At 42.9% G+C, this 24,531-nt stretch overlaps 1 protein-coding gene across 6 annotated transcripts in view; it reads left to right on the forward strand.

Moving 5' to 3' along the window:
* LOC148659324 (A-kinase anchor protein 13-like) overlaps positions 1 to 24,531 on the forward strand; it is a 117,785-nt gene that overhangs the window by 52,123 nt on the left and 41,131 nt on the right. For all 6 annotated transcript variants that reach the window (XM_088641430.1, XM_088641429.1, XM_088641434.1 and 3 more), the window contains 4 exons: positions 241 to 436; positions 987 to 3,768; positions 6,574 to 6,668; positions 23,129 to 23,213. In XM_088641430.1, coding sequence (XP_088497556.1) covers positions 241 to 436; positions 987 to 3,768; positions 6,574 to 6,668; positions 23,129 to 23,213 — 3,158 coding nt within the window. The remainder of the gene's footprint in view (positions 1 to 240; positions 437 to 986; positions 3,769 to 6,573; positions 6,669 to 23,128; positions 23,214 to 24,531) is intronic.

Genomic DNA, 24,531 nt, shown 5'->3' on the forward strand with positions numbered 1-24,531 from the left:
GGAATTTGATTTTCCACATTTAGATGAAAATTGTTACAGGACGTGTTAAATAAAGGTTTCAGTTAATAGACGACTCCTGTAGAGCTGTACGTTTTGCTCTCAACATTGCAACCGCATGGCGGTACCAGTTGTTGCCATGGTAAGAAGATCTCGGCGGCCAGTCGGGCAGCGTCGGACGAGGGCCGCGACGCGTGTTTGTGAGCGAGCAGCGCTGCCAGCCTGAGTGCTTGTCTCCAACAGGGACGCGCCGGCGCTGCAGGACTGCTGGACTGGGGCCTCCCAGCTGGTCTTCTCGGGGGACTGCCAGGTGAAGCACCACCCGGGCCTGGGCACCTACACACTGACAGCGGGCGCGGCGCCAGGGAGCCAGCCTGCCAGCCTGGATGGGGACGTGGAGCGGCTGCGCGGGTTCATGCGCTCTCACCGGGGCGGGAAGGTGTGTCCCGGCGCCGCCTCATTCCGCCGGCTGCCCCGCTTCTCGGGATTGAAGACGTTTTGCAATTGAAAAGCAGTTCAGCGGTCTGACATCGACCTTAAATTGTTCACTGGGGCCTCTGAATGTTTAGTTGAAAATGTTTGGAGGAGTGTCGCTATCACAGGTTGTGCTCCATCATGGTAGTTGGCAGATTTTGAAATGTTAGTGATGGATTCTTCCAATAAATTGCTAAAATAAAAAATCCTTCTGTTATACATGCGCAATACATAGTCTCTGATTGTTTTTATTTAACTTAAAGCCCTTTTCTACAATAATTCTACAAAAAGCTTGAATCAGTTAAAACTGTTTCATGAGTCTTTTTAATTCTGCTGATACTATAGAAATATCACGTTATTTAGCTACAGGGAAGGATGTGCTTGCAGTCCAACCTGTACTAATGAGAAACCCATCATAAGCAATAGGAGTGTTTCTTTTTGGTCAGGTCCTGAGAAGCACGAATGTGGGTGAAGCTGAATAGCTGATTGTTAAGTCATTTTATTTATATTTTCAGGATGCGCTTTCATCTCATTCCTCATCTGTACTACTGAACACTGACCAGGAGCACAGTGATATGTTGACTGGATCTGCTGAACAGGCAGAAGACCCAGACAACCGATCAGAACAACCAAGCGCGGAAGAGCTGTGGTGGGTCTCTCTCGGCACGTGTGTGCAGGAATGGGCTCCGCACTGTGCCGTTGAAGGAGACGAGGGAGTGGACAGCAGCCACACCAGCAAAGCTCTTCCCAGTGAGTGTGAGGCAGATACGGAACAAAATCTGGACGCTTCCCTTCAGAACAATGCTGATGATGAGGTCAGGGTGTGTCCCTGTGAAACTAGCAGTCAAGATTACCAGTGCAGAAAGGAAAAAGAGGTGGGGACTGCCTCTGCTTCTGTAGTGGACTCTAGGAAGGAGTCGGATAAAAGCAACACTGTACCGAGCCAGACAGAGAGCAAAAGCCCGACTTCCAATGAAGAGGCCTGTGGAAATCAAGAGGAAACTGACACAGCATTGCCTGTAATCAGTGCAGGACAGGACAGCCCATACAAAGCTGATAAAGAAAATCAGGAAGGAGAGCAAGCTGAAGAGGGCTTGTCAGAGAAAGTATCCCAGGCACTAATCGAAGATAAATCTCAGCCTGACAACAGCGAATCGTCATTAGGAGACAATATGGGGCAGACAAGATCTCAGGACCACTACGAAACGGCTGAAAGAGAGGTGGGAAAGTGCTCAGTAAAAGAAGAAAAGAGTGAGCCTGTTCAGGACCTAGAAAGGTCTAGTGGCGGTGAGGATTTAGGAGCAGCAATAGTCAAAGAATGGGAAAGTAAAACGGAGGATTCCGAAGACTGCTCTGTAACGCAGGAACTGTTCGACTCTGCTATTCCTGGGGAGAATACTCAGGAGGCTGGCTGTGGATTCTCAGCAGAGCCAGAAATAGGGATTGCTTCTTCGTGTACTGCAGCAAACGGTCCCGACTGTGGAGAAGGAGCATGTAAATCGGAGGCATGTGAATCTGAACAAATCCAGGAAACAGCTGCTGTGGATTATTTTAAAGAAAATGAGTGCAGTGGCAGTGAGGAGAATAACAATGAGACAGCAGAGCCTGAAAGAGGTGCAGAGGACTGTAGTACCTCCTGCCTAAAGTCTAGCATGGAGAAAGGAAATCTTGATGAACAGTCGAGCGGTAGTGTTGAAGCCGTATGTAGCTTGGGTTTTGATCTTCCAGAAAAGGACAATGAGGAAGACTGTCCTGGTAATACAGAGGGCATAAGTAGTTCTATGGTTTCGAATTCCACCTCTTCTGAGGTCTCCGCCGATGCTGTTAAACAGGACCCCTTCACTCTACAGCTGCTTGCGCCAGAAGCTCATGCCGCAGGTGAAGAACAGGGCGATTGTTCGATAGCCAGTCCAGCAGATGAGCCTGAGGAGCTTCGCAGTGCGACTCTGGAGACTGTGGTGGAATTGGAAGAGCATGAACCACTGTCCAGTGAAAATGCCGCCACGTCCTCCTCTGCTCTGGGTGTCGATTCAGCTGCCGGAGCTGTGGAAGACGAGTCGAGCTTGAATCAAGGCGCCCAGCCAGCTGCAGGGGACGTGGGGGCTGCAGTGGCACTTTCCAGCGAGGAGGAGGAGGACTCGTTCCTGTCAGTGAGCAGCTCGACCGCTGAAAGTTTTTACTTGCCTGAAGAAGGGAAGGCCATGGAGCTCTCTGCCGAAGCGCTGCCTCCACAGGAAATAGGCAATATGGAAAATGGGGATATAGACATACTTAAAACATCTGAGGGGAATCTGTTGCATCCAGATTCTCTTTCCCCATCTGAGATTACCACTAGCCATTTAGTGGATATCGGAGGTGAGCCACCAGGATTGGTCGAGAAGGAACCTGAACACGACCCGTCATCCTGCGAGTATGGCTCATCAGAGCCAGACTTTGTGGCATCGTGTGATTTGTCAGACTGTGGCGAACCCCAAACGATGGCTGAGAGCCAGTGTGAGCAAGCGAAGGAGAACAAGGAATCGGAATTTGCGTCCGAAAAACGGCAGGATGTGGAGAAGCAGATGTCCAGTTCGGCAAACGGACAGTGTGGTGAAGAGCCCCTGGATGGTGCAGTGCTCTTGGAAAGTCACGTCGGTGAATTCCCAGGAGAAAAGGAGGATGTTTTTCTAAATGAAGAAGATGAGCGCATGTCACCCACTGTATCTGTACAAGAACATATCTGCACAGAAATCTCCAAACCTGAGTTAAACGCAGACCTTGAGGGCTTCTTAGCTTCTCTAGGAGTGGAGAAACGGGTTTCTGAGGAGAATGAATTAAGAAGTCTCCCGACTGTGTTGGAGGAGGATACTGAGGAAGTCACTGTGGAAGCCCTGAACTGTGACGTTGAGGAGGAGCAGGAGCAGGAGCAGGTTGATGAAAACAATTTTTCTGCGGACGGCTCGGACCTCATGAGTGCAGACAGTGGCATTGCACATGGCGACAGCTCTGAGTCAGCAGAAATTCACACATTGACCTCTAAGAAGGACTCTGTTCCTGAATCCCCAATATCCCCTTCCTGTTCCGAGAACTCGGACAGCACTAGCAGCCTCCTGGCAGGCCAGGACACAGCCGCCTCTGTGGATACAGTCAGCAGTTTGGCTCTGGATCTGGACAGCCTGGAAAGCGAGAGCAAAGCTGCAGGAGAAGACGCAACAGGGAGGGCAGAAGGCGATTCGAGTGACATTGCTCAAACTGCTGGAGGCACTGGGGAAGCTGCAGGTCCCGGCATTGAAGACTCACCCACCGTCCTGGAGAACGGTAAGGGAACTCGATTTAGTCACTTAATGATTTACATTAAAAAAAACGTTCTAGATGCGTAAAGACTGTCTCGACCTACCGTATGTTTGAAAAATCTCTGAATCTCTGAACGGTCATAAATGAATCACTTTGGCTCTGGGGTAAAGACACATTTTGGTGGTGTCACATCTCCTTTTTCTATTGTTAGCAGTCCACAAAACACCTCTGTGTTATCCAATGATAATTATTACATATAATGTTAATTCCCATATCTATCCCCCCCCCCCCCCCAAAAAAAAAAAAAAACCAAATCAACAGCATTCACAAGGGCGTTCTGCTTTCCATGAAGCAATGATTGCTCCAGAGGGGGAGTGTCTGAAAGCTGCCTGTGGTCCTACAAGCCTGAAACTTGCTCCTCACAGCCTCGCAGCGGCCTCGTTTTATCCTGCGCAGAAGTACTGCCAGTAATCCGCAGGTGGTTACAGTACATAAGTCCATCTTGCTGGACATGAGTCAATCACTCTCATCAGAATCATACAAAGCCGGTGAAACTGTAACACCCGGTGCTCTGTGTATAGACAGATCTCCTGAGTCTCTGCCACGCGGTGAGGCGAGCCACGTCGGTACGCTGAAGTTTTTAAAACCAAAGCCAAAGGCCAAACTAGTTTGGAAATGGGGAGTCCCATCAGTTTCTCTCATTTCTGAGCACAGCAATTCAAGCCACATGTGGGCTGGCAATTTAGACTTTAAATTTAATTTGATAGTAATTAGATAAAGCAGTTCAATGAAACCTGGATTGAATCTATAAACTATGAAATGAAAACTATTTGAAGTTAGTCAGCACAAGAATAATCTGAGACATTCAAAAACAGCAGAAGTATTAAAATTGGAGGAAGGATTAAAGTATTAGACAGGCGTTCTCTTCTTTCAAAATAGCTGTTTACAATTAAAATGCATTTACTAGTCATTACAGTGGAAGCTGTATTTTGCCCTCACTTTTGACAGTTTCACTGCATGATGATTGTTTTTGGTACATTGCTCAGTATTTATTTCTAATCCAGCTGTGCTTTCATTTTTGCCATAAGGTCTAGTTTTTAAAGGGGCTTAGTCTTGCCTGCGTTAAAAAAGATAGGTAAGCGTATTACAATTAGACGAGGTCGTCTCCAGATAGCTGTCTTATCAATGTTCCTCTCTGTTAAAATGCCTCATTGTAGCTGAATTACTGCTTTGTGAATCCCGGTGTTTTATGAGGATAGTGCCACATGACCGGACAGCGTAGAAGCAGCTATTGTGTTCAGGGTTGGGTGAGGCTCAGCCAGGCTGATATTTCAGGGGAAGCCCAACCCTTTTGTGTCAAGGGACCCGTATCTCATTGTCTGGCTGACCTTTAACCCCTGAAGGTCAACATGAATGTGTGAACTACACTGCATAGTGCTTGACCTCCAGTTTCGTATACTGCTGTGACAGTAGCTTCTATCCTGCTAGATCCTGTTTTATTTTTCAAATGCAACAGACAAGAAGGTGAAAATCTAAATATCGGGTCTTCCGTCATGAAGAGGCCAGTGGGAACAGGCAGTGTGTAGCCTGGCAACAGCTGAAGCCATTAGCTCTTCAGGAAAGGCTGTCCTCAGTTTGAAATGTTCCTGCTGATGTCATTTCTTTGGTTGTGAGAAACTGATGGACAGGGGTACACCCTTTCCTTTTTTTGTCATGCAGGTTTGCGTAGTTCTGCTTAGATAATAGAGGAGGTGCTGTGTGCAGCTCCGTGTGAAATGAATACCAGTGTGCTTTCAGTGCTGCTGCGTCAAGTGCACTCTCTGGGGAAACAGCCTGGTCAGTTTGTTTATGTTCAAAAATGGGTTTCTATGAGAATCCGAGACTTACTGAATAACAGCATTCTTGGTAATGTGCTCAGGACATAACACGCAGACAAAATTAAATCTTTTTATTTTGCCACACAGTGGTCTTAAAGTTGTTCTCGCATTATAATTTGCAACCCACCCTTAACCCTGTAATGAGGGGATTTCATTGATAAACTGTGTTTCCCTGAGCTGTAATGACTTTAGTCTAAATGTGTAGGAGAATGTACTAGGTTTATCACACAGCACTTTGCATAATTAGATTATGTGCGACAAGAAAGAAATGTTATAACAGTTCAAAGAAAGTTAAGTGAAGTACGGAAAAGCAGACATTTAGAACCGTGAAACGATGTAGAGCTCCATTACTCTTCTGTATTAAGTAGCAGTGGATTCAGAGCAGTAAATTATAGAACCTTGCCCGATAAATGGTGAATCACTTTGAACCAGCAGCACTGCCTGGTTCTCGCCATGCTGTTATTTAAATTGCGGAGCAGATGGCTTTGTCCTATGCTCATCAAGTCCAGGTAGAAAAGCAAAAGCAAGATAAAAGATGCAAAGCAGCAAAGAGCAAATACAACAACATTGTAATAATAATAATAATAATAATGCTCGTATAGCAAGTGCAACATAAGCACAGCAATACCTCTGCCTCCTGGTCTACACCTGAGACATCTATGTCCTGACACGAGGACGTGCTTGGTTCACAAGGCCGGGCCTCTCCATACGGTGTGTGGTTTTTGTGCTTGGGGTTTTCTCAGTTGTCTTATTACCTTGTGAGGTTTGCTCATTCTAATATGGCCTATCTTTGTACCACTCTTATCATAGCTGTTTGATACTTCGATACAGGGATCAAGCGAACAAATTTGTGCTCTTAGATGAGAAATACTTGAGAAAGACCCCTGTCTGTGAAGGGCAGGCAAGTCCAGCTTCTCTGTCTTCACTACTTTTTCTTTTTCTCTCAACGCAGAGAGAGAGGTAAGGGAGGCAGTCGAAGATGAAGTGGATTTTCCGAGAGCTTCGCCTTTCAGTGCAGGGGAGGAGACCACAGGAGACAAAACAATGGTGAGTTCTGGCCCATTTCCTTCACCTTGGAGCTGACAGTGTGAAAACGAGACCCTTGTAAATATGTGCAGACAGTCTGTAAATCTGGGGGCTGTTGCAGATGCTTAATTAACCACGGAAGGGGAAACGGTTTTCTGCTTTTTTGTTTTGGTTGTTTAAAAGGTTTTCCTTTTTTGCTGCAAGGAAACTTACGTCAACCAAAGTTTCCTTTTTTAACTGAATTTAATCATTTTCTTCAGAAAGGCTGAATTTTTTATCTTTGACCCCCTTTTTGCTTTGTCTGTTGAATTGGAGCAAGGGCAGAGGCAGCAGTTCAGCACCCAAAGCATGCTTCAAGATCCCGGCAGTGAAAGGAGTTCACTGTTGCCCTTTCACGTGGGGAGAGGAGGGTGACATCATGATGTTAAAGCAAACAGGAGAGAGGTCATGAGATTCCCCACCCATACCAGGGATAATGAGTGCTGGAAGTGCCTTATTAATTCCAGGATACATCCACACCAAAAGGGCAGTTGAATGATAGTTTTATAGTGTATGTTTCCTGTAGCAGGCAGTTTTACTCCAAATTCATTCCTTCCTCTTTGTTGTTACCACAGCCAGTCTAGTGGGCCCTTCAGTCACCATGATTCTGAGGTGCATTAGACAGCGCACAGAATGCCTGGTTTTACTGTACTACCTCGAGACACCAGTCGTTCACTAGTGTTTAAATGAGGGAGCCTTACCTGACTAATGTGTCTGCGTTTTCTCACGATTGAATTGTAAGTGCAAAAAAGCTGCATTCAGAAATGTGTCAGCTGCCTTGTGTTGCAGTTGGAGATTTTTTTTTTTATCCTGTGAATAACAGAGAAATGTCTCATCTTGCTCAATGCCTTTTCTGCTATAGTGTTGTTAGCTTTCAAATGCCACGAATCATACAACTTTTTACAAGACACGTAAGAGACAATGATCAACAGCAGCCTGTGGATAGATGATTCCACCAGCTTAAAAGATAAAACCATTTCATTGAGGTTTCAGGTGAAATGTTACAATTGTGAGGGGGTTTTTTCATTGCTGAAGACAAATGCGCTTCACTTGGGAAGTAGGTTTCAGCTAGAAATGAGAAATCGCCTATTTAATATCTTGTGATGCAGGCAGCTTGGGTGGGTAGTTGAAAAAGCATGTATAGCAATTTATGAAGCAACTCTAAGGCTCATTTTTCACAATATTATTATTGAATGTGAATATTTATAAATGCTCTGGTATATTTTTAAAGCACTGTACAGAGCATGTTACTTATTTAAAAAGTGGCCTGTTTACATTCAAGTAACACCTCTTTTCACTGTTCCAGTCTGCTGAAAAAGGGAAGTCGCAAAGACTGAATGATGTCACAATCTAAAGTTTCCATTTAGCAGCTCTGCGGCCCTTGCATTATCGTTCATCCGTTTGGTCAAAGCGATAAGTGTAAACTTTTCCTCCCCATTCTCTGTGGCATGTTAAGGTGGTGTTTTCAGTTCTTTTGCAGCATTGTGACTGCTACAGGGCTTTTAATCTGGTGCAAGTGTCCTTTTGATTTTTTTTTTTAGGATGCCACTGAATTGTATGAAGCCACCAACATATCAACTTCCATATTCTTGTAAATTCTACAGCTGTAAGGGTTTGCTCCTTTATTGCCAGTCCTTGGCTGATTTTAGCAATGCCTTTGCAGATGGTGTTGTAATGTTTTCAGCTTGCTCAGATTTCAATTTGTGGTATAAAATGTTCTATATGCATGTGAATCCGATGTTTTTCTTTAGATTGAATGGTCATGGTTTTTGGTTCCAGTGTACCTCCTAACTCTGAATGACTGGGTTGTGTCCAGTGCAGCTGGTTGTTAATCCAGCTTTGCTCAGCTGTTGTTCACCTACATTCCCATATTGAAACTGGTTTGTTGCTTAGGGGAATACATTATTGCAAATCCCTGCAGGGATTAATTCCTAATTGTTTTTTCAGCAGGTTTTAACGTGCTTGCCTTGTGGGCCGCACTGAGATCTGAAAACAAGATCTTTTGTTGGCCAAGATATATGCATAGACTGTATGCATAGTCAGGAGGTTTTCTGCTGAAATGGAACGGGTATGTTTGCATATTTATTTGTGTGCTGAATACAAGAGCTATCAAAATCAATGAAAACATAGATGTGTAGTGTGATGCTACTAGTGAATCACATCAGGTGGCTTTGCATTCTGCTACCAGTAGAGGGGGGTCTAATGCTGATGACAGTACAGGCAGGACCTTCTGAATCACAGCACAGGCATAAAGGGTTATTGTGAGTTTCTGGAGTTAATTTAAACACACAACATAGAACCTACACCAAAGAATCAAACATGCTTACACTTCATCAGGTGAACTTGAACATTTATACAAGACCAATCAAAATCAATTATGACATTGATTTGCAATGTGATGCTGCTTCTCTGGAATTCCCCTGTGTTGGGACCTTAATAATTGCTTACACTTATATAGTGCTTTTCTGGACACTCCACTTAAAGCGCTTTACGGGTAATGGGGATCCCCTTTCACCACCAGTGTGCAGCCCCACCTGGATGATGTGACGGTAGCCATAGTGCGCCAGTACTCTCCCCACACGCCAGCTCTCAGTGAGGAGGAGAGCAGAGTGATGAAGCCAGTTCAGAGATGGGGATTATTAGGAGGCCATGACTGGTAAAGGCCAGGGGGAAATTTGCCCAGGAGGCTGGGGTAAAACCCTTACTCTTCTTGAGAACTTCCCTGGGATTTTTAATAACCACAGAGAGTCCCTTGGTTTTGTCTCATCCGAAGGATGGCGCCTTTTTACAGCAGTGTCCCCGTCAGTATACTGGGGTATTAGGACCCACACTGACTGCAGGGTGAGCTCCCCCTACTGGCCCCTCTAATACTTTTTCTGGAAGCAACCTTACTTTTTCCAGGAGGTCTCTCATCCAGGTACTGGCCAGGCTCACACCTGCTTAACTTCAGTGGGTTGCAGTTGTGAGTTGCAGGGTGATATGGCTGCTGGCAATATAATTATATCAAGGTGCTATTTAATTAGCTGTGAAGCCTTGCTGAACCTTCCTCAGGTGGTCCTCAAAATTGTCACCAGTGTTACAGAGATTTTAGGGAAGTGGCAGTGGAGCCAACATAGGCTGCTATATAAGTATCAAGAAGTCCTAATCACGGGAGCCTTCAAAATAAATCATAATATTGATTCTTTTTTGGTATCCTGTTGTATGAGTGTGTATCGGCATTTTTTGTTGAATCTTTCACTGAATCTGATGTAGTTTTCATTTGGCGATCCTGTATTGTCTGGTTTTTGGGCCCCTCAGGCACCCCCTGGTGTCTGATATGTAGTACAGCAGTCTTCAGGTCTTTTATCATCGCCTCTCCTAGTAGTCCTAGACTGTCCCACACCTAAAGAAGGCTCCACAGCCGAAGCATTGTTTCTTTTCAGGGAATAAACCTTTACTGGTTCCTTCGCAGCCGACGCAAGCTGACGCAGCTGCCTACTCGTCCTTGACAGTTATTTGTTACTTCTGTCCCAGCTGTTTATATTATTATATTGTTTATTTAACACAACTTCACCTGGCCATTCTAGTTTTTTATGTAGAACATAGTCGCATCATTTCACCCATCATTAGAAAAGCCTCAAAAGATGTACTTTACATTTCTGATGTGTAACCCAAAGGACTTTCTACTGCACACTCCAACCGCACAAAGAGCCATTCTTTGAAGTGCACACAGTCTTGTTTCATTCAGGCAAACAACAGGCTGGTCTAGCAAATCAACCAGCTCGGTCTGAGACCGTCGTTTTTTTTTCCCTTCGTGAATGGCGTTGGACAGATGTGATGAAAACCACTGGAAGTAGTGTGATTCCCCCAGGATGGGTGTGCGTATTCTTGACAAGCGGTGGCTCTGGATGTCTGTTCATTTCGGCAAAGCCGATGACTGGGAACCACCGAGTTGATGAAAAGGCGACCAGAGGATGAAAGGCGTGCCTCTCGCCGCTCTGCTGCCCTCGTGCACGGCTTCTTCCTCAGCCGATCATTGCTCCTTCATTGCGAGCCGATGGGGGGATCTGCTCCAGGTCAAGCTGCTGGGCGTGTCCTCCTCCAGTCGATCCAGGCTGGTTCTTAAAGCTCACCTGCCGCCACATGACCGCCTGGAGGCCAGCCGGCGTTTACCTGTGGAGCACCATCACGGTGCAGAAGCACATGGAGGGGGCTGGAAAAGGAAACGATACAGATCATTTCTGAAGCAAGGAGAATGTCACTGGATCCCACCCCCCGTGCTACACGCACTCGAGCACAGCGCTTGTACCAGGAGGCAGCCCTCCAGCGCCTGCTTGCAGTGGGCGAGCAGCCCTGTGTATGGGGAATACATGGGAAAGGGGACATGAGCACTTAAGCTAGTTTCCAGAGAAACCAGGAGGGTTGTAAGTTTTCCCAGTGTGTGTGGTTTAGGATGGGTGCCATCATGCTGCACGGTTTCTCAGAGAGGATGAGTGAATCATTGAGGTCTCTAGCAAGACGTAAAGCAGAGAAACAGAGAGGGCCTTCATTGCTGTGCTCCCAGGGTGGAGTTTGACAGTGCTACAAAGAACGTTCATGCTTTTTGCTTCGAGTTTGGTGTTAGAAGTCTTTACACGGGGAAAGCCCAATAGAGAATCAAGATGTGAGAGGGTTTTAAGGGTTTCATTTTATCTTGTCGAAGGTTCTTTCTGGTATTTCTCAGCTATTTACAGTAGAACTTAGACTGATGTTCTAATTGTAATTTGTCATTATTTTTTATTTCCTGAGTGCCATGTGCCTATTGTGTGGGAGGGCGAGGTTTTTCCTGTTAAAAATAATCTAGCAAGGCTTAAGAAAAGTAATGAGAACCATTGTTTGCTATCAAAGATGTAATATTTCACAACTGTGTTTGCCGTATTTCTACAAATTATATTGGCAGTGTTCTTCTGTACATCTGAAGTATTTCAAGTTAATCCCCCTTAAAGTACTGAAGGTTAAGTTTGAAAATCAAGTGTAAATTTAAAAAAATAAAACTCCAGTTTTCTTTAAAAACCTTCCGTTTTGATTTCCAACTCTATTGTGCTTGTTAAGTTAATACATCAGTAATGTAGACCCTTTGCTGCAACAAGTCTTAACTCAGTATTTTTCATTTTTTTTTAGTAACTGTGTATTATTTTTAGAGTCTTCCTGAGTATTTGGTCTCTGGAAATAGCAACGTTTTTTTTTGTTAGCAACGGGCTCTTAGCAAAAGGAAACGTGGGACTGTTTGCACTGGGACAGGGCAGGGCGGGGGGCTCCGGGTGGGCCGAGTCTCAATAAAAACAGGAAGCCATGTGGCCGGTGTGTGTGCGTGTCGAGAGCATGTGTGTCTCTGTGTTGCGTGCTTTTAAGAGAGGAATGTTGAAGGAACGAAGCAGTTAGCCTGTCACAGTTCCAGAGCATGTGATAGACTATTTTACAGATTTAGTTAAACAACATGGAAAGAGTTTGTAATTATGCCTGGAAATCTGCATTTTTGTTGTAGATTTGAACTATTTAACTAGTACAAAAGTTTAAATGGTACCAAACTATGTAACTGCACTTTGTGTGATGTTATTTTTTCCACTGCGTTTTTGGGAGTGAAATCCATTCTCAGTTAGTAGCAGCTAAGGACGTGCTTTTCATTGATACTGCATACTATTCAGGAATGTTTGGATCACAGTTAACAGCAAAAGAAAATGACCACAGAAGGTTTGTTTTCTCCCTGCAGATGTAAGATGTTAAACGAAATGCAGAAGAAAAGTGGCTTTGGTCAAAAAGCCAGGTCTTTTTTTTTCAAACTGGCTAAACAGTTTGGCTCAGACTCATGTTTTCCAAAGTTTTAAATTACCTTCCATTCTGCTGCCTAACAATTTTAATTTGAGGGCCTTCTCATTGTATAATCACTTTTTTCCATTCTTACTATTGGGGGAAAAAAACAGCCTAGGAACTCATGGTAGCATCTGCTTTGAGTTGCGGTGTTCAGATGAATCTTCCACTGCTTGTCGTGTGCGACAGAGGAACTGCCCAGCCAGGGCAAGTGAAAGCTGGCCATTTCTATTCAGCTTAAATGTCACACAAGATTTTTGCCCTTCTGCGACTATTTTAAGTTTTAGCATTGAAAGAAAGAGTCCAAGAACAACCTTGTAAAGTACCGCTCTTTCTTGTTACACCTTGGCGCTGGTGATAAGCAGGGGTGATATTATAAAGGAGACTGCACTGATGCAATGTGAGGCTGACGTTTTGCGTGTAAAGGGGGAACTGTAGGTTCACCTGAGGAGTATTAGACTGATTTTCTTCATCTGCGTAAGTTGCTACAACTATTCCAAAAGCGGTGAAAGAAAAATGTGTAGACGTATATAAACACCTAGGACTCACCAAGACCCACTATGCTCCTAGACTCGTGTACCTGAAGTAGCATTAGGTAGTCAAAGAGTTTGGAGTTTCTGAAACTGTTCATTTCATTATTTTCTACGTACTCCTTATGAGAAATCAGACAAAGGTCTTAAGGAGCTGTCAGGCTACACATTTGGTCTACTTTTACAAAAAGGGTAGCAAATATGTATTGGCTCTGGAGACTAAAAGTTTCAAGAAGTCATCCTGTTCGGAAATCTGTTTTACAAAACCTTTTAATACTTTTCTAAAAAGAACCATCTTTCAAAGCTGTGATTTTACCTTGAAAGTCTTTCACCTCCAAACAAGAAAAAAAAGGAGAGAGAAAGAAATCCCAGCCCAGCCATAAGTACCCTTCCATCAGAGTAGTAATCTTGCTTCCGGCATCGTCGTACGATGGCTGGTGAGGCCCGAGCCGAATGCAGCCACTCTGCGTGTTGTCATTCGCCGAGCATCGGAGCGCTGTCACATGCACGGCTGCGTTATCAGTCTGTCGCACTAGATGGATTTTCCTGCTGCTCAGGAACTGAGCTCATAGCAGTGATTCACAGGGAGCCTGAGAGCGAGTATGTGTGACAGAGAGAGATGGAGAAAGGGGGAGTGTGTGCATGACAGGGAGGGAGAGAGAGAGAGGAAGAGGGAGAGCAAGAAGAGGGTTGGTTTTCCACACAGATGTGAAAAATTGAAAGCCGCTCATTTTTCCTAAGCTTTGCCGAGGACTCTACAAGCCTGGACTTAATGTTGGAATCTGCCGGGATTTTTTTGCACTGCTACCACTTTATCTGGGAAAAATGTATGAACGACACAGGCGGAGGTACAGTTTGTGTGAGATTTCCAAAGGGGAGAGAGCTGTGGATGTTGTGTTGCTAAAGGTATGAATCTGCTCCTTGTCTCTGTCTGAGCTCTTCACTGTCTCTGGACTAAACTTTAGGCATCTTAACTTTTTAAAGCTTTGTTAATAGTAGAATTATGTGCAGTAACTTGCATTATTTTTGTTAGGTGAGATATTTACAAAGCCTTTCTTAGATCAGTCTTGGACAAAATTGAGCTACAGTAATTAAAACTTTTTAAGACTTTAAATCATGAGACTGACAATTCTTAAATATCTCATTTTAACAGATGAGTTTTGACTTAGCTGTGCGAGGAGCTCAATGTGTTATTTTTCGGTGCTGCTCTGTAGCAGGGTGGTGAGCATCAGTACTTTGCCCTCGACTGTGCGGCCAGGGTGGAGTTTGTTGTTGCTAATAGGAGCCTGCCATCCCTATTCATCTCGGGTGATGGTTTTGGATTTCAGATTTCCCCCTCTACAGAGCGTTTTCTTTATTAAATGATGTTTTTGCAATAGCCATCTTCTGTAGCTTACTTTAGCCAGGCAAAAAACTATCAATTTCTGATGCCAGCATTGACAACTTGACTACACTTAAAATGATTGGAATAACTGCCCCCTGCTATCATGCTTTTAAACTGTTGAAATGGTTGTTCCCACATGTTATCTAGACAGACAGAAAGGAATTTTATTTAGAATATCTGCATCAAAAAGTTGAACCTGTAGAAGCATACTATACAGGGAACCTGGTCTGCACAGTAGTGTCATAGCTGCTGCTGAAATACATTACACCCTGCGTATTTCTTTTATAGTTCTTACTGAAATCTCATCTTTTTTTCTGCATGGTTCTCAGCTGAAAAGAAATCACCTCTATTCAAAGCCAGTGAAAGAGCTGCGCTGGCGTCGGGTTTGATGTTATATTAGGGAATGACAAAGGGTGTTAATTAGACTAGCTGATAAGCAGTCATGGCAGTTTTTAGTTTGGCAGCAAGCCTTGGCGACAAACAGCTGCATCACAGTGAGGCCAGTGATGCTGGTTTTAGTTGTCACACACATTTGTTCCAAAAAACACTGAACAGCTAAAAATGCAAGAATTATCTAACCTCTTGCTGGTTTCCACCATTTTCCACTTGTTTTAAAATGTATAATTGAACTGTTATCTTTGACTAACACCAAGTTTGTGGCCCAGAACATTTTTCTGCACTCTTTTTCTGAACCTTGATACCTCTAACGCTTTGAGCATCGTTGCCTTCCTTGAAAAATAATTACCAGAATAATCGAGGCAATATCTGAGGTTTCTCGCTGTCTCGCTTGATGAAACTTCTTGGCAAGTCAAGAGGAGGTGAAAAGGAACTTTCAGCGTGTATATCTGAAGCGTAAAGACAGTTACGGTGAATTGTACACCTTTCTGCCAAAGAACACGGAGTGTCTGTCCAAGAGGTGAATTTAAGTGCAATAAAACAGACCGGAGGATTGATGATAACCCAGAGGACTGTCTGGGGAGCGCTCCCTCTTTTGTTGCCTTCTTGGGGACTGTGAGAATGTGGATTCTGGCACTGCCAGGACTGAGGACTGGGCTTAAAATAGGCGCTTGCAACTGTGGCAAAACACAAGTTATTCAGCCACGACTGTGACATATCAGCAGCACTGTTCATCAGACAGTCTTTCTTCTCCCTCCCCGCCTTGCTCATATACGCGCTGCGAAATTGAAACTCGCTGGTCTGCAGTTTGCAGGTCCCGGTGTGGATGAGCCCAGTGGCGGTCTGGGAAACTTGCTCCATTCCTAACGGTTTCCTTTGGCTGTCGGCCTGGGTAGTCTGATGGAAATGGGCGGCCCGCCAAGTGACTTCACAGCACAGCACGCCTTTGAAATCCTAATTCTCACACTTGTACCAGGGTTTGAGTCCTGCAATGTTTTTAAGCCAAGAAAACAAACATTTCTTGAATGGTTTCTAGGACCCTAGCAACTGTAACATTCCTTGGGGAAACGGCGCCTATTTATAGTCAGCTAAAATTGATCGATAATTGCGTTTTTAGACAGTTGTTTTTGTACATGTCTTTGTGCCCGCCTTGGCTCAGGGACCTGCCTTCTCCAGTCTTTCTAAGGTTGTGCTTTTTTTTTCTGAAGTGATGCCAGGCATCGGTAAAAAATACCTGACGTTCACCCTTTGCACATATATATACGGTTTGTTCTTGCCCTGCCCAGTTGTTTCTTTTGAGCTGGTGCACCGTTTGAAAAACTATTCAATTAATAATAGCAGTGGGTGGGGGGAGAGACGTCTGCTGGTTGTTCTCCATTCCAGTGTTGACTGGGAGCCCAGCGAGAGTCTGGCCTAGTTGTTTAGTCTCATTGCTTCCATCTTGATGTCTTTTCGCCAAGCATTTTCGGCAGGTCTCCCCACGCAGACCATCGCTAAAACAGCGCGGGGTGTCTGCCACTCTTCAGTCCCCCTGCTTCCATCTTTTTTTTTCATGGGAGAATCCTGGGCAGAACACTAAGAAAGTGCTGAACCTTGAGGATTTCGTTTTATGACTTGACAAATAGATCATGTTTGTTTGCCTCAAACCCCTGCAGTTTAATGCTGAAAAGTATACGTGCAGTGATCTTGAAAAGCAAATCACTTTTATGTATCTGCTTTGGATTTGCAGCAGACAGATAAGACATCCATTGCAGTGCAAATAGATAAATATTTTTTTTCAACCTGCAGATTTTTGGTTTTTAACCGAACTATATACTGTAATTATGTGACCCTTGCATGCTTTTGCATGTTAAGTGAAACATTTTTTCAGAATGTACCTCATGGAAATCTATTCAGATTGGCATCAGAATGAGGCTGTGATGATTTAAATGCAATGGAAGAAGTTTAAGACTAAAAGTATCCAGTTCAGTCCTTTGCAAGGCTAAATGAACATTTTCCATATCAGGGATGGTTCGAGATTCCCAGTAAGTGTAAAATGAGTGTAACCAGCCCTGTATCGAATCAGCTCTTGGCATCACTTGGTCACAGTTCACACCAGCTTGCATGTTTATCAGTGTCTTGGGAAAATGTGCAATATATTTGACAGTTGTTAATCTTTTTCCCACAATGTTATAAACTGTCATCAAGTCAGAGTGATTTTTAGTATATTACCTCAAATAACTATACATTGTAGGATTAAACGAACCTGAAATACATATCACATTTTTTCTTCTGCAGTACAGTTTAGATGGAATGTTTTGGCTTGTAAACTGAAATGGATCTAGCTGCTATAGTCTTTTCTGTTTCTTTGTTAAGTTTGAGTATTTGGTAAATGCTCGTTCCGTTTACAACCAGTGGAATCAAAAGTTAATTGCTTGGTTTTTCTTAACTCTATAGATACACCATCACGCTCTGTAGATCAGGCACTCTGGTAAGAAGTAAGAGATAATACTTTCAGACTGTGGCATTTAGGTTCTCCATTTGTTCCTCACTGTTGGGTGTCTGTGTGATTACAGTGGTTTTCACAAATACAAAGACCATAACAGGCTCCTCAAAGGAAGAGCCAGGTGTTCACAGCTGACTTTTCTATACAATATGCAGACCTGTTTGTGTGCTATTTTGTGGAATGGGGGGGGGAAGCTTTGTTTTGGTCATTGAGTGGTTTTGCACTCCTTCAGGGAGAGCAGGTTGTAGCTGTGGCTGCAGTGTGATGTGTGACTGGGGTGCCTACCCACTCTCTGGGAAGATATTGGGGCCACTGTGCCGGACAACACAGACTGCTGTGTTCCCCATCCGCCCAGCATGCTTGCAGACACAGAGCCAGCTCAGTAGTACAGTGGGAAGGACCATGAATGCCTCCTTGTGTTGTGTTAATTGCTTTAAAACTGTACAGAGCCCTCCTTTGGACCCTCCAGGGGCATCTGGACAATTCACCACAGGCTGGGGAAATATTAACCGTTTTATGCACATGAACACCGATCCTATCAATTAGTGTCCTATCGGGATGGGACTTGTTGGATAATTCCTCTTTTTTAAAGTTTTTTGTGAAGTGATTGGTACACTTAAGAACTAAAGGTCTTGCCAGACTTTTCACAGTACCCTGAGGTCTTGATTGTTAAAAGTAAGTAAGATACTGTGCCAAGAAAAACACACCTCTTCCTGTAAAGGAAATTCCATATATATGTATTAGTGTGTATATCTATAAAATGTTTATGCACCTATAGAACAGAAATACTGACATACAGAATATATTGAGGATGTAATATCTTGCTTTGATTCAAAGTGGTGTTAATACTACAGTATGTTAATACAAAAGTTTTGCATATTGTTTAGATTTAAAATCCAGAATATACTTTATATATATATTGTATATAATCCATGATGGACTACTTTTATTTTAAAAAAGCTTTATGTTTAAAGCAAATGCTTAAAACTAACCTTTTCCTTGAGAAAGAGTCCAGCAGGTCTAGTTTGGTAGTGTAATGTTTTTTTCAGTCTCTTCTTGAATGATTGTTCCCCTGCTTTTCAGGGATAGTCTTAAAGTACCTGCGCCAGCTGTCTAGTTCTGTTACGATGTAATATTTTTTGCAGTAGGTTTGTTTCTGTGATTTTGTGAACATTTTCTTTGGTCAGACCTTGGTCAGAAGAGGTGATGTAGGAAAAGTTTTTTTTTTTTCCTTACCGCAAAGTGGAGTTGTGCAGGAGGGCAGACAGCCTAGTCCAATCTTCACGTTACTTTCACAGCTGTCGAAGCTGGTTTTGAGCTGCCTCTCATGAAGGAAGTCTTCTTGGCCTTCTTTCCGATGCTTCTATCCAGCTGGGCAGTCAGCCCTGCTGGAGACATTTCGTATCTTGTACCCAACCATGTTGTGTTGAATGGAGAAACGTCTTAAGATCATAAGAGGAGCCCATAATAGCTCATTTGGTAGTTAGTCTTCATGTGCTGTTTGGAGGAAGATCTAGTCTTGAAACTCAAAGGAAATAACAGACAACAATAATAAGTTGTGAATACTTCATGCAAAAGGAAGAGAGAAAGATGCATCTTATTTGGTATTTAATAGCTAATTAATCAGAGGTTCTCATCCTGCATATTGAATGTCGGTGTCATGAGAGGGAGTCATTTCCAAAACACTTTTGCTTCTGGATAATTTCCCTTTTTTTCCCCAAGAGGATGCACCGTTAAAATGTCTACAGGTTCTGCTGCAGGCAGGAGTGATGGCTACATTGACAGTCTCTTGGCATTCATTAGCAACAGTGCTGGCATTTGTCATTTATTCCCCTTTATGCTCTAATTCTGCATTTCCTATGTTTATACTGTAGTAGAGTGACAACAGACATTTCAATTGAGCGATACACGGTCAGGCAGTCTGTCCAAAAAAAATGCTTTCAGTGGAATACATGAAAATATACCTCTGTACTGCAATGCAATTAACAGTAAATGAATCTTAAATTCAAAAGGCACTACTAGCGGAGCTCAGTAGGTCATTCCAGCACAAGTACTCTTTGCTCAGGTAAATTTGAGTGCTTTGAAGTATTCAACCCTTCCTTGCCCTAACTCTAAAATATCCCTACAGCTCTATGCCAGTGTACTTTATCTGGGCACATGTCTTTGATAATCACGCCAAAATTGACACTGTGTGGACCATTGTTTCAGCTTTAGATCTGAATGTCAACGTTTGCACATTCACTTCCAGCACAGAAAGATCAGACTTGTGTACCTGCTGTATAGAGTCTCCCGTGTTATTTACACTAGGGTGGTACTAATGGTGTAATTGCATTGGTTCGGTGCTTTGCTACCTGAAAATAGTTTCCTGTAAAACCTGAATATTCTGACCTTTCGGTCTCATGAAGGAGACACGTGGATGCAGAAATGCCATTTTATTTCTGTTTCATCTTGCCAGCACTTCTGTGAAGGCAGATGACCTTTAAAAAGGCTCATGGTGCTTCTTTGTAACAGGTGTTGTAAAATGTTTGTTTTTCCACAGAAAATAACTTTTTTTGTTCATGTTATTGAGTTTTACCCTGCTTCAGTAGAAACTAGAGGTTGGACAGTGGTAGCTCTGCAATTGCACTGTAAGCAGAGCTGCGGGCAGGTTTTAATTGGCTCATTTCCTGCCTGGGAAACAACTTACAGACTTTTTTTGTTGAGATCCAGAGTTTTCATTTTGAAAGGAGTCGGCCCTTTAAGAACTGAAAGCACTGTGTGTTAAATTTGCAGCCCAGACTTTATTTAGCATGTAAGAATTCCAGATATGAAAGATACAGTTGCGTAATCTTAGAAAACTCTTAAATTAAACAAAGCTTAATATTTTTGTTGTTGCTTTATTGCAGATTGGATCATTTTTTTTTATATTGCTGGATTAAGTCTGGTCAGTATAATTGAGCAGTGGCTGCAGATCTCTGTCTGTGGTCAACACGGGCATGACTGTCCCTGAGAACTAGACGAGAGAGTCTAACTCTAGCACCACAGGTGCAGGGGGGCAGGTTTCTGAATATTAACATGCAGAAGTGTGGGTTCGTGATCTGAGTAGTTGCAGCTGAGGGGAAGAAATTCTTCATTAATTCTTAATTTCTGTGATAGGCAGACACAATAACAAACATAGAATATGAAAATAACCTTTCCCCACATCCTCACCTACCCTTCTCTCAGTATCACCCTAAATTTCTATCTACCCCTGAAATAAGTTCAGGCCTGAAATTATTTTTTGTGAAGCTGTGAAGAGCCATATATTGTCATAAAAGTTATTTAATTTCTAGAACATGAAAACAATCAATTCTGGAAGTAATTTAAAAATACTTTGGAAGAGAGTAATTGAAAACAGGTTGTTCTGGATTAATTGTGCACACTGGAAATGGTCATATTGCTTGAATATATATTGCAATAAACCTATTACTTGTTCCTTTGCAGCCTACGCATGCTGACGCAGCTACCCACCTGAACGACTATTGCAATAAATGTCAGTGTCTTGGATTGTTTTACTGTGTGGCTTTCTGGTGATGCATCTCGGTAGCAACATGCTTGAAAGCACTTCTAAAAAAACATGCTTTTGCATTTCTGAATCTTTTGAAAACTGCAGATGAGAACGCAGTTGACGGAAGCAGTGAGGTTTAAAAGCACACGTGGAAGCAGACAAGTCAGTACTGATGGATTGCTTCGGGGAGCCATCTGACCTTTCTGCTCTTTCGCGTACACATCCAGCTGTGCACTCTGTGGAATCGGCCCACGCCAGATGTTGGTGCCAAGAGCTGATGCCGAGCTCCGGGTCCATGAACAATCATAGCTTGTCCCAGAGCAGAATCGAGTCTCTGTAGACGGGCGTGTGTGATGTGAATGTTCATATCATGAGTTTTGGATAGAAAGCAGCAGCAGTATCTTTCTTGTGCGTGTAGGATAAATGTCACTAAATGAACCCAATCATATGAGCTGTGGGTGTAATGGTCTCTGATAATAATATTAGGGGAAGGATTCTCCAAGACCGAGCTCGGCATGGGCGTGGGTGGCTATTTGCTTAGCAACTGCAGGCAAATACTACTCTGGATTTCTGCAGACTCTCCCTCCTGGGTCTTAATCATTCACAAATTATTTTTTTTATTTAGTCTGTATGTATCCTTATCTTGTTATCTTTGAGGTCTGCGAACTTTTCTGGATTGTCTGGATAAGCCGCTTTTAACCTTTAAAGCCATGGCCATCACTTGATTTGGAAAGGAAACTTTTAAACTGGCTGTAATTTACTTTTATTCCAACAATAGGGATGAAATTAACTTCTCAGTTTTCTTTGGTCGGATTTACTGGGAGATAGGCTGGCATGAGATGTATATATCATGCTACAATGAAGGAGTCTGAAATCTATTTCCCTTTCTGATGAAATATGAAATTGAAAATGAAATATGATTGCTTATTTTATGTAAACTTAATCACTAGCTTTGTCAATTGACATTATAATCCTGCTGCAGCTTGAAATTTAATTTTCCTTTTTACGTAACATGGTTTCCTGTGCAGCGTACACTCTTATTTCAGATGAAGTACAGCAAACCTAAGCCTCAGACCCTAAATAAGTGAAACTGTGTAAAATATCCTGACATTTTTAATTTCATTGCTTGCTTAAAACAGTATACAGGATTATCATCCCGTATAATCTTAATTCTGTATTATGAATCTGTGAATGTATCATACAATAGATTTTTAAATTGCCTAAAAGCAGCAATCAATTAAAAACTATTAAATACTGGGTAATATAAAGAAAAGACTGATGGAGAGTATAAATATTTTCTTTTAGGCGTTTTTGTCCTGCTTCTCAGTAAATGTCTTCAGTTAAGATAATTAAAAAGTGTGTATGCTTTGGATATGGCCGTCTCTGCAGAAGTCTTTTCATTACTTAGCTTTTCTGAGCCAGTTTTTAACGGTCGTCTTTTCCAAGCAGCTTTCTGCAAAAGTCAATCAAATCTGGTGTTTACATGCAGACAATTTATCGTTTGCTCTGAATTCCATGTGCATGGAGTGGTAAATCCTGTCACGTAAAAAAAAAAACAAAGCAGTTTCATCAAAAGCTGTTGCACCATATGTGGCCTTAGGCATTTCGATTTCGAATTCTTGTGCTTCTATGACATTACTGTTCAAAATACATGGATTCTGGGTCTTTCTTTTATATATGCGTGACTGCTTTCTGTGGCTCGGTGGGCACAAGAGAACAAACATACTTTATTCTTCCATTTCAGGAACAGCAGATCTTAATTCTCTACAATAGAGCTACAAGTTATTCCAGTAATTTAAAACTTCAGTAAATTACCCTATTTTTAGTCAATTCCAAAAATGTACTGCCTGAATGATCACACACAGATGTCTTTGTTGTATATGTGTATATGAATATGCATTGCATGTATGTGCGTATATGAATGTGTGTAAATACTGTACTTTATTTATATATACACACACTTTTTGTAGAAATTTATTGAGAGATGTTCTATAAGTATGTATATTACACATTCAGAATGACCTTTGCCAGATAGCAAATAAACAACATTAGTTGACAAGAAATACAGGCCATGAAACGTGGCTTCAGTTAAGGGAATCCAAGCTCAGGCCTTAGAGCTTGAAGCAGCATGCCCTTCAGTCCGAAGTTTCGGCTGTCTGCAGCGTGGCTTGTTGTGTAAAATGTCTAACCTCGAGACGGTCATCAGTGTGCGCCCTTACAGAAGTCTTCAAGGGGAGGTGTAGAGGCAGCAGCGGGCGCCTGTCTGTTCTAATCTGTTCCTCTTTCGCCTCTCAGATTCATCGAGACGAGGAGAAACTCTGCTCTGGCCCTTGCACCGACCCTGGTCTGCTGGACCACAAACAGAGTCCCCAATCAACAGGTAAGAGAAGGAGCAGTCCATTTCTTACAAAAGACACTGGCCAAGAAAATGACATTGAATTTCAGGTTAAAATATGTATTAAATAGGTTGGAGTGTGCGTCTTGAACATGACATTATTCTTTACGGTCTGTGCTTTCTGTACTTCCTCATCTGCCTTAGCCTGTGTCTAATGCATAGTGAATCGGGAGAGATTTCTGTGCATGAAACCTCAAATCTGAGTTTGTCTGAAGAACTCCCTTCTCGAGCAGGTTCGGCTTTTATCAAAAATGAACATTTGATTGCAGGTGGTTGTCTATAAATTGCTTAAGGACAAAGGAGTTGCAACCACCTGATAAAATAATTACATTTAATAATTACATACGTCTTGCGTAACCTTTATTTTGACTCAGAGATGTAAACATCTTTTAGCACTCAACATATCCATTAAATATCCAAACCTAATGGAAAAGACAACATCTAAGAAGGCAATCAAAACAGCAAAATGAAACAAACACACTAGCCAGATAAATACACAGTAGGCAAATGGGTTTCCAGACTGTCTCACACATTGTTTTTATATGTTTTCTTCCTTTGTGTTAAAAGGGAGTAGGACATAGAGGAGAAATAGTGTTAAAGAGCATTTCTAAAAGAAAACTCTGTAGAGGTGCACAAAAGCTTGCTATTCTCCTCAATAATGAAGATAGTCCATTGAGAAAACTACCATTAGCTGCTGTATTCTGCTCACTAAGCAAGGAGGTTAATTTACAAACCGTGTTTCCGATTTGTGAGAAGAGAAAACGGAGGTTGAAACAAAGGGGACTTTTGTGAGACAGGAGACCTGCAGCAGCTCTGTCCCGAGAACATGGGTGAGCGCTTGCCAAAACAGAACTACATTGTGCCAGAGTTCAAAAATGGAAACCGGGAGGCATCCAACGCCAAGTTCCTCGACGAGGAGGACGGCGCTGCTGTGTGCGTGTTCAAAGTGAAGAGAGCGCGCTCTCCTCCTGCTGCAGCCGAGACGAGAAGGTCCACAGAGCTCGGCCAGACCTGCCCCCCTGAGAGTATACACCCTGCTTCGAACAAATGTTTTTCTATCCTGATCTTTCTCAAACGTCTCAAATTAGATGTGCTTTTTAAAACACAATTTGGAATTCCTGCTGGTTTCCCACTTGTTTCTGCCATATTTGGTGTATGCCGATGTCCTCAGAGCACTGAGGCCGCTCTGTACTGCACAGGGACAAGGAGAGCTGCTCATACTCTGTACAGGAGAGCTGCACTGAGCGGAAGGGAGTGTGCTGTTCCTCCCTGAAACTGCCATCACAGCATGCTTGCGGGCACC

The sequence above is a fragment of the Lepisosteus platostomus genome, chromosome 7 (assembly GCF_059453375.1).
Source record: "Lepisosteus platostomus isolate fLepPlt1 chromosome 7, fLepPlt1.hap1, whole genome shotgun sequence".
Lineage (NCBI taxonomy): Eukaryota > Metazoa > Chordata > Actinopteri > Semionotiformes > Lepisosteidae > Lepisosteus > Lepisosteus platostomus.